This window comes from Melopsittacus undulatus, chromosome 5 (genome assembly GCF_012275295.1).
Source record: "Melopsittacus undulatus isolate bMelUnd1 chromosome 5, bMelUnd1.mat.Z, whole genome shotgun sequence".
In the NCBI taxonomy this organism is placed as follows: domain Eukaryota; kingdom Metazoa; phylum Chordata; class Aves; order Psittaciformes; family Psittaculidae; genus Melopsittacus; species Melopsittacus undulatus.
In genome coordinates, this window is record NC_047531.1 from 10928569 (window position 1) to 10941724 (window position 13156).

Genomic DNA, 13156 nt, shown 5'->3' on the forward strand with positions numbered 1-13156 from the left:
CAGTACATTTTACCAAGAATATCCAGCATAGAAATTAAATAAATGCTATCAAAAACATATTAGTCATCTCTTGACAAATGGTAATCATATTCCTTGACTGCCAGACTAAATGTAACAATCACTATTCATCAGCATATAAATATAACTCCCACAATATATTTAACAGTGTCTGCCCAGATTAGTAGTCAGATTACTCAATACAAATCCTCCCTGGAGGACCTCCGTGAATATTTTGTATTGAGACTAAAACTTATTTATTGTCTTTCTTATCAAGAATGGAAGTTATTCCCTTTGGATATTACATAAGAATAAAAGATTTACTAGGATCAATAATATTGTCAAATATTTGTATGTTCTTTTATGCTATTTAAAATGAAATCTGCCTCATCTTCTATACGATTCAGTGGTCAGTATCTTATCACAAGATAAATTACTTAAATATGAAAGCATGAACAGATGAACTTAAAAACTTCAATATAGCAACAGAATAATCTATGTACATCTATATGCATTATGTTATAATTATTTATTGCATTTGTGCAACTACATCACAAAAAACTTTACTCAAAACTTATTGAAAGGTTTTTTTTCTGTTTGTGTTAGTATGTAAAGTTGACAAAGCTATAATGTCTAATTAGCTTTTCTCAATGCAGCCTATAACGAAAATTATGGATGTTTTAGCCTTTTGAAACAAATTTATGAACTACATTCATACATGAGAAAAGAACATAATTATCCAGTATGTATTTATCATCTTGACTATGAAAGCACAGAATATGGAAATACAAGTTATCAAAGCAAATGTTCAAATAGGTGCGTAACAGAAAAACCTCCCAAAGAAATTATGTTTTATTTCTGTGTGGGAGATATCACTATCTATGTCATAAGGAAGTTTCTTCTACTTCCAGGGTACAAAATATTGTACAATTAAGAAGCCTACACAAACCCATGTATAACAGAGTCCTCTATAAAGATGTGTACATGAATTAGTACTCTGTAGCAATTCTGAACAATTCATTTGAATAAAAGCTTTTAAACCTATATTACTAACTTGCTGAATAAAAGTACTGTGATTACTAACATACATTTCTGAGCATGTGTACTGTTATATTTTATTAAAGTCTGAGAGAGCTTATGGAAATACATACTATAGTTTTATCTAGTTTGCAAAGTCAAACATAGCAAACATAGGGAATCACAAATTTACACTTCTTCATATTACTTTACTTCTTCTCCATGTTGGTCTGTGCTTTGTATCATTTCAGACAGAAGTCCTATGTCAAAGACAAATTATTGCACAGATGAAGACTGACCATTGTATATACATACAATGAATGTCTAGCCAGGGACACCATGGAAATGGATTCCAGTCTGCTACTTGCATATTCAACGTTCAGCTAGTATGTATTATTCTGTCACCCTGCCTGCAATCAGTATTCAGCTGCACAATCCACTGTTATCTCTACACACCCCCATTTTGGTAATCTACCTTTGAATATCAATTTTCTCTTCCCAGGTTACACAGACCTCAGCAGATCTTTTCCTCTCCTCCAGTAAATCCAATTCTTTTAGTTGATATTCTGTTTTTTTTTCCTATACAGCTAAAAGTTCATCTGAAGAACTCTTTATGTCTTGCTCATTATAATTCTCCCCCTCCTCTGTTGGAAAGTTTTGAGGACAATTAACGTCGGAACAGTTTGCCAAGAGAGAGTATTCAAGTCTTGATCCCACTAACCAAGCTGCATATAGAGCTACTAACCAAACAGCCCAGAGATGTCCTGGTGATTTTATCCAACTACTATGCTTGATTCTTCACAGGATATGACAGGCCACCATAGAAGACTCTGTAACAAGGAGACAGTGATTTCAGGCACCAACTAGGCAGAGGTTAACCACTGGCCTTGGTGGCAGAGACCTATATGTTAACAGGGGTGATGACTATGTAATCTGAGCACATCCTGTGGCATTAGTGTGCGCTGCTTTTACCACCTGTATGTACTGCTACTGAGAGCTTACTCCTCTGCAGATGTGTGAGCGCATAATGCTCTCAGCAAACCTTGGTATAATGTCTAGAAAGCTCCATATTGCACAGGTCTGTTCTCTTGGAAAAATACTATAAAAGCAGACACCCCATTACTATTTATTGAATGTGTTTAAAGTAATTTTTCATGAACTCTCTTAATGAATTCTCTTCCATTTGCAGTAAATTTTTAATGTATTTGTCTTTCTTCTGTCTTAAAAAGTGTCTCCATTAAAGAAAAAAAAATCATATAAAAAGAGACCTTTAGTGTAGATTTGACTTATTCCATGTTCCAGGGTAATAAAAAAATATTTAGAAAATAATCACTCTTCATACACGGTAGTTCTCTCTCTCTGCTTCCTCTAATACACAATATTAAAGTTAACAACTGTTCTATATTGTCCTATTTATTCAACTTATCACTAATTACTGCCATTGGCTTCTCATCAGTCTTGTCCAAGATCTTTATTTGCCTTAATTTAAAGTTTGGGGTTTTTTTGTTGCTTCACTCAAATGCCAGTCCTCTTATGTGATATATAATTTACCCCTCCTAAAACAGCCAAGTTATAAGCATATCCAAAAAACATAAATCTGCCTATTTCAATCCATGCTTGTAACTTTATTATGATGACAGTAACCACAGAGCACTGGAGACAGTTGTCTCTACCACAGCCTCATCTGACTGCCAGGTAGAGTGGATATTTAACTCCCTCTGGGCATCTTTCTTTTGCAACCCACAAACATTTCTGCATCATCACAGTGATTCCACCAGGATTCCAGATACTCTCTGGTTTCTAAAAGCCATCTTGAAAATATGTTTTCTTAAATTCTGCAAGATAGTGCGTTCATATGTGCATTGTATCACTAAGCAATATATCACAGACTATAACGGCATTACACCAAGGTGCCTCTGGATGGTGGAATTAACCATGAAAAGATCTGGAAATGACCAAAATGGAGATCTTTTTATAAAAGAATAATGCAAGCATTCAATGTAAAATAAGTAGAGGGCACTTCAAAGAACTCCTTGGTGATGTGCTAAACAAATGCAAATACCATTGAGATAGCTGAGCTGTCTTTGGCATAATTAGATTGTGAAAGTATTCAAAAGGCAGCCTGAATCCTCAGGAGCAACCAAAAACCAGGTGCTGACAATATTTCCAGGGAATGACTTAAACCAAATCCTTTGCCAATTAGTTGCATGGGAGAGCTGAAAACATTTCCAAATAGGAAACACAAAGCAGTCCCATGGTAAACAAGTGGATAGTACCTTCATCGCCATGAAAATCCATCTTTGGTATTTTTAGAGACATTTTGTAATTTTACAAAGTAAACCCTGAAATAAAACTGATGAGAACAGTAAAACAAGTCCAGTGTGTAGCTAATAGTTTTGTTTCATCAATTGCTTTAAACTGTGCATTACATATCTACATTTGGAATAATTAAAATACAGTGCACTGTATTACACTATCTCTGCTAAACAGGTGTGCTACTAGGAAATGTCATGAATAAATGGATTTTGGCATACCAGTATCAGCGTAGGACATACTGTTAAGGATGCTTCACTTAGGACATTTCAGAAATTAGGCTGCTCACATCACAACGCTTAAGCAATAATAAATGAATTCCAAATACTGCACATTACCATGCATAACATTATCAACAGTTTAACTCTTCCCTCCATTTTCCCTACACATTAGGGGAAAAAAAGCCTAATTGTATCGATGTCTAACATGCACTATCTAAATAATGTCTCTACAGAATGTAGTCTGTTGCCCAGGGCTATTTTATTTTACTGTTTAAAACTAAAACCAAAAGCATTTATATCACCCTTTGGGTTTTAAAATCCCCATTATGCATACTCTTTACTACGAGAACCTTGCATCAGAACAACCATCATTTTTTACTTTATCTCAATTTTAAAACTCTGGTAGGATTTGTTAATGTGAATATTAATTGAAAGAAGATACCAATTTATAACTTTTCACACAACTAGAAGTGAAAACATCTCTCGATCTCTCACAACAATATTGAAGTGTTTTAACAGTTTTATTGTTCTTCCTGTCTGGCACACAAATTTGGAATCTCCCTTTCACCTTGCTTTTAACCCTTTCTCCATTCTTCCAGTCTTTTTGTGTAATTAATGTTTTTCTTGACTCCTAACTGATCTCCTTTCTACTCTTTCAGACAAGGCTATTCTTCAGACAAGGGTAAAAAAAATCAATGATGTTCTAGACTGAGGTTTTTGCTGACTTAACAATAGGACAGCGGAATGATTGCTAGCCCACTTGGTACCTCTCTGAGCATTTTCTTACTCATCTGCTTTACCTTTTTGCACACTCTGGGACACTGAGATCAAATCTCGTTCTGCACATCCACCCTGCAATGATAAGGAGCTGTTTGAGCCTCCCTGCCCCACAGCTTGAACTTTTCAATCATGTTATTTTTTCACCTAGCTTTCTAAGATCCCTCTTTTATTCTAGTGTCTTTCAAATTATTTGCTTTCTCTTTAAATTCTTTCATGTCACTAATATTTATGACGTATGCAAATACTGACTTTAGCATTAAGTAATGCGGCTCCCCTGTCTTATGAGCATAGCAGAAATTATTATTTTATTTATACCTTTCACTGCATGCTAAGATGATTCCTAAATGTTCAGCACACTCGGGGCTTACTAGTTTTCTTAATTGCCTTCAGTGAAGAACTTTGTCAAAAGCCTTTTGAAAGCCCAAATAAATCAACCATTTCTCCCTCATCCATTACTTTGATGACACGTTCAAACAGTTCTAACAGATCAGACAGACCCTGGCTTCTTTTAGCAGAATTTAATCTAGAATTTTGTTCATAATTCCATTATTGATGATGTATTTGATCCATTTAGCTAATACTGAGCTCAAACATACTTGCCAGAAGGATAATTCTAGCTTGTTGGAAAAAAGCAACAAAAGCAAAACAATAGCCGAATTTTAATATTCAGATTTTCAATAAGCAATTAAGTGCTAATAAAATTTGCATCAGCCCAGCCCCTTCAAATCTTCAAGCCCCTTACAAATCTTGTTTGCAACCTATCAATCGGCCTATCTGATTCTGCTTTCTTTTTAATCTTTATATTTGTCTTATTTAATTGCCTCAATTTAATAAAATATGTAATTTAACTGCCTTAAACGTATTGTATTTTCTGTAGCAGAATCCATGTAAATACATGTTTCAACTCCTCTGCAACAATTCCTTGTGAATCTGCTCTTTAAAAAACAGCAGGTCCTTTGGTATTTTCATGAGTTTTTCTGTTTTTGTTGTAGGTGAAAGAATTGTTGCAGTGTCTTTCATCTTCCCTTCTAACATCTTCAGACTGCTTCTTAGACTAAACGTTTTTCACCTTCCATTTTTCCTACCACAATTTGTGTTCTGTTTCAACAATGACCCTTGGCCTGAATTTACCTGGAAGAGGCTATATTTAAGGTCAAATAAATGCTTATCCCTCACATTATTTTGCATTGATTTTTTTTTTCACTTCATTTGAAATCCTATTCATGTGTTAATTCAAAGAATTACTATAATCGATGTCATAGTCACAAAAAGACATTAACATACCTACTTACCTTAGTTACAAAGACTGACAATGAGACACCCAATAACACACACAGCAAAAATTTCGCAACTCAGTTATAGTGTCAAAGATATTATAAAAATCCAGTATAAATCAAATTTTAAGTTATTTTCACACCAACTATTTTGATTAGGAATTTTTCACTCAGGTACAGATTTTATAATGTTTAATTTTTTGTTAGACCAAGTTTCATTTTTTTCTTTGTATTACCACAGACAATTAGAAGATACATTTTTTGATGGTTTAGCAAAGGCTTATTTATAACAATTTGATTTTACTATTTTCCTACCAGAATAAAATGATCCTAATGTTTCCCTTCTTCCAGAAAGCTCTGGCAGACTTTCCCCAGTCTGGATAGGGCTTATCCTGAAGCATCATATCTGTGACCTACAGGGAAAGAAGAAATAATATACAGGTAAACTGGTGTCTCAAAAGAAAGTTCTAACAAGGACTTTAAGAGCACTTTATTTTATGCATGAAACACCTGTTTCAGTTCGGATAATTTTAAAAGCTTGACAGTAGAAAAATAGTATCTCTAATGTTATTTGCAATCATCATAATGTTTATTGGCCTACCCATTCTGCCCCAGATGTGCATGTAACTCCTTAAGAAGCAAGTGGAGTTACAAAGATGAGAAAAGCTTCTAGTTAAAAGTCACAGCAACCTACAGTACATGTTATTTACCCTTATGGCTAAGAAGCTTTCTGGTCCAACCTGGGAGAGGGCACCCTCTTCCTTGAGAGCAGCATCAGCAGAATTTCCACTCCTGAAATCAGAATTGCAGCCAAGGAGTGTCAGCCTGTGCATTAAGCACTGTATGCCATTTATAATCTCCTCTCGCTTCCCAGTATCAGTAAGAAAAGCACACTTGGGACTAGAGATACAAAGACCCCTTAAAACTTGCACAAAATTTAAAAGGTATGAAATATTTATTCTCATTTTCATAATTCCTATCTAAAGAGACCATCTGTTTCTCTGTCCAGAGACTCATATGCATACACTACTTATGGGTGGTACACATAAGTATTAAAAAAGACTTCTAGCTAAATGAAGGAGGTGAATACCCCTAAGGCACTTGCACTTTGGGAAGCTGTGTTTTCATACCCATTTACTTCAAGTTAACTGTACTAAAAGTCCCTGAAAGTTACATCACAGTAAATTTATCAATTCCATTTTGCAAAAGTTCTGGAAGAGTGGAAAACCTACCCATATATAAAGATCAAGACATAACTGAACAGATAGTGGAAACAGAGGTGAGCACCTGCTTCAAAATACAGATATATAAAACAAATTCTTACTGTCTGACACTGGTATCAGTAGACAGTGGAAAATCACTATTTTGATTTGTATAAAAATAACTCTTAATAAGGATTCAGAAGGAAATAACTTCAAATTGATGCCAAGTTTTCTTGGTTTTATTTTCCAATACATTTTTTTTGATATACAGAGATTTTAAAATCCAGTTTACTATCCAGAGTGTGAGCTACTGCTTTCAATCAGCATTAACAGTGTTTATCAAGAGGAACACAGGACCCATGATTAAATTAAAACTGTGTATAAACTACATTCAACTTCTAAATTTTGGTTCCAAGTCCATTTGGGGTTAAAAGTGCTCAGCATATTAGCCTGAAGGATTGGGTCCAAGGGATAATGACTATGTTAAGTAAATAGAAATACATATTCCGGGATTTTATTAATCCTTGCCTGAAGAAAGAACAGATTGTATCCAAAATAACAGCTTTAATAACTGTTTTATGTAGGTAAACCTCGTCTCAGATCAGCATGCTATGATTCTTTTTTATAAGATCCCCATTATCTAAAAAGGTATTTTGATAAATATGTAATAGTGAACAAGACCTCTGTAAAGATTTATTTCACTACTTTAGGAACACCTTTTTCTCTTAGGAAGGGTCTACATAGGAATGAATACTTGCAAAGAAGGACAAATATTTCAAGAGGTTTTATTCAACTTTCAGGGTTTTTTTTATGCTTTCTAGGAATCACTTATTATATTTGTCAGAACGATGCAATTAGCTGCTTTATGACCAATTACTAGAGCAGCATGTTTCATAAGACTGACATTCAAGAAGGAGACATTTCCTGAGGAAAATGGCAAGATGAGGCAGAACACGTTCTTTCTGATACCAGACAGTCAGTCTTGCATCTCCAAGCTTTGGCATTTATTTAAAGTCATATCACCAGACCAATGTCAGGTTGGTTGCAGCTAAATTGGCTGAAGCAGACAGTCATTAAAGAGATGCATTATATAAAGAGAAATCCAATTACCTTTTGCATTAGAGATATCAAATTAATTTTTTGGTTTGGTCAAGGACAGTCACTATGGAAAACAGCTCACAGAAGGAAGGCACTCAACACTGTCATAGTGTAAACAAGTTTTAGATAGGAGCATCAAAAACACATTGCTACTGTTAGAATGACGTTTGTAGAAAAAAAATAGAAATTTAAATTTAATTTACACAACTTCATATAAAGAGATACATGAGTGTGTATTTTTGCCTATCTCTGTATTGCCCAACACAATTACTGGCCAGAAAACACTTCTCTCTATTTTAGTGGCCTATATTTTGAAAACACTGCTGATACTCAGGAATGAAAATGAAAAACTTTCCATTCTCCCCCAAAATTTTACACAAAAAACACTATTTTCAGTCCTGCAACTGAGGAATTTAATTGATAAGAATGAGTATCATAAATTCTAGAAGCTTTCAGGAATTACAGGGATGCCATAGTGTCAGGCATGTCCAAGAGCAGTTTCCCAGGGCAAGTGCATGCACGTTGGTTTTTTTTATGCAGCACATCTTTCCTCATCAAAAGAACTCATCAATGTCTTTTGAAAAGACTCAACACCACTTATGTGTTTCTGAAAATCATGCATTTTTTTTCCTAAAGAATAGGGCTAAATCAGGTTAAAGTAATTATATTTCCTGAAGTCAAAGTGAGTCTCAAAGTCCATGAGAGCTAATGCATACCACTGAGTGCATACACTCCCTTTGCTCTGCTGTTATGTGCTTTTAGGTAAGAGCTATATATAGGTGTCCCACTAACTACACATCAATTCTTTATCACCTCTCAGTCTTCCAGTACTGTACTACATCACAGTAATCACATACCAAACCAGGAAAGCATTTCATAGTCACTCAGTAAAAGTTTCCATCCATCATTTTTGTCTTCATCTTCTTTGAGATACTTAAAATCTGCAGAGCTGTTCACTTGATGTACAAAAGTAACCTATACGAAAAAATGCTTTTACACTTTTTTCATCCGGATGTTAGGGAGAAAACTGTCTCGTATGGATCACACCTCGACACTTCCATGGTCTACATAATGATAATATGAAATGCCACCTTTAATTACAACATTGTTTTGGCAGTTGAGCAGAACTGTTGAAAACTTTGTTACACATCCTTCAGAAATAACTGTTAATTTATTGTAATCTACTCTGCTACATTTTGAAATACATAAAATGTGTAAAGATTTGAAAACAAATGTAACATATATTTGTATTTAGGCTTACTAATCTATGAGGTGGATGGTATTTTTTAAGCTAAATATTAGTAGTCAGCTATAAATATATCTCTTGATTTTAAAGTAGTTTTGTCTGCTTTCTACATTTTCTAAAATTCCTAGTGTAATTTCATTCCTACCCTGAGAACAAACAAGCTCATGTTAGGTTATTTCTCCTTTAATTGTACAAAATCCTTTTAATACTTGTATTTTCAAAGCAACAGCAATAAGTGATACAAAACATGGCCCCTTCATTCTATTCTTTAATTGTTTTTTTCATTTTAATCAGAGGCAGCACATTGTTCTTGTCTTACCAGCATGTATTGTTTACAGAATAGGTAGATCCCAAAAAACAACATTCATTTGCTGTCACAATTCAGTGATCAATATGAATGATAAATAATACCATGGTTTATTTCTGCAGCTTCCACAACAGCCTCCAGTATTATTTTGTGCATTTGCATGTTTTCCACCAATAAAATGTTTCCAGGGTGTTGCTTTTACAAGCTATTATTCTCCTGATCCTCAGCTTTTGCACACATGCCCTATTTTACATCTGCATTTCCACCAAAAGCAGTTACAGAACTTATTTCACACAAGCATTAAGGGGGCTTATATTAATTATTGCCATCTTTACTGATTCCTGCATGTTTATTTCATCACCCACTGAGGAAGCAGAAAGCCTCTTCTTTTTTAGACAGCAGATCTTTATTTAGGTTTTGAATATTATGATAGCATTTTCTGCCATAGTCATAATCCATGCAAGGATAAATGCTCATCAACAAGACAAGAAAAACTAAATGTATATATACACTTCAGGCTCAACCTTGGGAAAGCCGCTCATGCTAGCATTTCCTTTCAGTTCCCAAATTGAGTTAGGACAGAATGCTCCATAAAGCCAGTGTCTAGCCCACAATCCAATTGTGGTAAAAAACTACATGAGGTATCAAAAGGTGACTGAGGGAGCAGAAATGATTCCTGAATAAATTTTGTTTTTTAAAAAACACACATCTAAAACAACAAAAAAGAAGAATAATTTTACTTTAATTGGGAATTCCTTGGCACTTCATAAATATAAATAACTGTTAAGAACAACTGTATAATCTATGAAGGCCTTCTGCAAAAAAAATTCTAAGCTGTGCTGTCTCATTTCCTACCACGTTTCAAGTTCCTACTGTGCACATAAATCACTCTACATATGCAACAAAATACACTGGCTGCCACGTGGCAAGCACTTGCTGTTTATATAACCATTGACACCATGTTTCAGAAGACTGCTTTTTTCTTGCTTTACTGCTTCCTTATTAGTGCTTCAAACACAGAAGCAGAGGTGTGGGTAATATCAGATATTACAGACAAAGTGTGAGACATAAAGCCACACCATGATTTTTATTTAAGGTGGTTTTGGTAAAACTCCAGAGACAGAAGTCATGTCATGTTTGGTGAACGCATGCATATGCATCTAGACCAATATGGATTCTTCTTATAGCCAGTGAAAAGGCATTTCTAGAGTGCATCACACTTCAAGTAAGTTTTGTTGTGAAGATGTACCTATTTCTCTTCACTCAAAACCAGGACCTGTTCAGATGTTCACACTGCTGACAAGGCTTTCAAATTTCTGGCCTGTCTTCTTTCAACATCTCCATCTAACAATTTTCTCAGTAAGACTTGCCTGTATTCATATGCTATTAGAGATGCAGACAGCATGATTTTTATTTGTATGATGATGCCCTCAGAGGCTCACAGTTAAGACTTGTAAACTGTCAATGCAACTTCTTCTGGACAGTCTGTTTTGATGTGCTAGAAGATCATAATTTGCTGTTCCAATAGCTATAGCTCTTGCTCTTCAGAAAGAGGCTGTGTGTCCATAAATGACAACACATATGCCACTTGGTACTTTTTCAACTACCTTTTCTTTTCCCTTTCTGACTAATACTTTTTAATTACATACTGTGAGCTAATGGATGACAGAAGCCCAACAAATGTATAGGCAACACTTGCACTGAGGACATGGTGTTAGGGTGATTCTATGGCAGGTGAGGGAGTGAAAGATGAAGAAACATCTGTGACAATTATTTCTGACATGAGCATATTACTAATGAATAATTCAGGGTGTTGCTCCTCTCTATTCAACTTCTACTAGGTGACTATTGAGGAAGTATCTTCTTGCGGAGAAGGATGAATAAATGTGAGATATAATGGGTGTGTTTTGTCACTTGTTTGTTGTGAATTGTTTTCACTCTACACAGAATCACAGAATCACAGTGTTATAGATCACCAGCAAATGTTAACTACAGTAAATATAGGTAGCATAAACACATCTTTCAAAAACCTCTGTTGGTGTCTACGTCATGCAGAATCTCATAAAAATGAATTAATCCACTAAAATAAAAAATGAAGGATAGTATTTCAAGCTCTGATTTTTACCCTCTGCCTTCCACCACTCTCTCAAAACCAGACACCTAAGGCACAGAATCATCTGAACACTGGGAGGTCCTCAGTGACATGCAGGAGACACACAGGCCACTCTATTGCGACACCCACCTGCTTCCTCTCACCAGAACAAAGAGCCTAATTAAACAAAAATCCATCTCCATGTGCTGACACCATGCTGCTTTTCCAGTTGATTCAGAGCTGTGATGTACTCACAGCACAGAGTGGTTTGAGTCTATTTCACTTCTTTACAATGACTGGCAGAGAGAAGTGATAGCTTCAGAGTAAGTAAAGAGGAACTTGAAACTTCCTTTACATGGCCTTTCCTGTTCTGCAAACACAGCTACTGTATGACTGTATCTTCACACTAAATAGGGAATGAGAGCAATCCTGCACAAAACAAGTGTCTCATAGTTTCTAGAAATACTAATTTGAAAATGAAAACTGTTGGCAAAAAACAAACTGCAAAAATTCATGAGGCACCTCTGAAAAACCTTCCCATGGCTCTTCACAGTATTTTGTTTATTATAATACAGGGGATTACACAACCACAAGAATTGTCTACTCAGCTCCTGGTCCTCTGCAGGCTTATGGAAAACATCATTAATTGTTTTTAATTACCCTTTATACTGAAGCTACAACCATCCTGAGGGCATAATCTACCAACAATTTAGAAATCCACATTTGCCATGCAAGTCAGCACTTCAGTTGCAGGCCTGGTCACAGTTTTGTCCAATCCTCTTTAAAAAAAATTACTTTGGTCTTACAGAATAGTGTCCGCTGAAGGTACTCAGTGGAAGGGTTTAGTACCCATTGCACCTCAACAGAGAAAAATCTCCAGACTATTGCAAAGTCACTTGCTATTCTGATTAACAAATATTTTGCTTTGAAGAAGTCAGATTGTGTTCTTGAACAGTCAATTTTTACCAATTCAAATTATAATTAAAATGTAAAAATACCCATCAAAAATTTCAAAAGGAATGTAGTATCTTTTCAGAAAGCTGAGAAATAATGAGCACTCAAACTGCATTGGTATTGTTCCAGGTATTCGCGGTGCTGAAAGCTGAACACAAAATGAAGTATGTCCCTATTCCCTGAATAGGGAACTTTTGGGATTAATTATTCAGAAAACTGAGATAATAACTTCAATTCTCTCTATTAAAAACACCATAATATTTGAGGCCTTTAGGGTTTCAAGCACAGTGATTTTGCTATTCTGTGGTGTGATAGGCTCAGCTCAGATATACCAAATTAAGAAAGACAGTATCATTAAGTTTCCTTTTATTTGCATTCGCTGTATTAAGGTTTGTGTTTTTAAAGACCTTCCAACAAATATGGGTCATGTAACACTCCAAACTTTGGCTTTCTCATAAAAATCCTGTACTGCAGAGTCAAGACAAAATATCACAGTTTTTAACAACTGAGAATATTGGTATCTTTTTGTATAATAAATACCAAAGGGGAAAGCTGGTTATTAAACATTAATGGATACAGCTGAAAATGTTTCATACTGATCCTTGTTTGGGAAGAATAATGAAGACACACAAGGGATAGTGCTTTGTGAAGAATT

General features: G+C 35.1%; 1 protein-coding gene across 1 annotated transcript in view; it reads right to left on the reverse strand.

The window, feature by feature from the left end:
- TMEM117 (transmembrane protein 117) overlaps positions 1-13156 on the reverse strand; it is a 224719-nt gene that overhangs the window by 79684 nt on the left and 131879 nt on the right. Inside the window, exon 5 of the mRNA XM_034062987.1 lies at positions 5918-6015. Within this exon, the coding sequence (XP_033918878.1) occupies positions 5918-6015 (98 nt within the window). The remainder of the gene's footprint in view (positions 1-5917; positions 6016-13156) is intronic.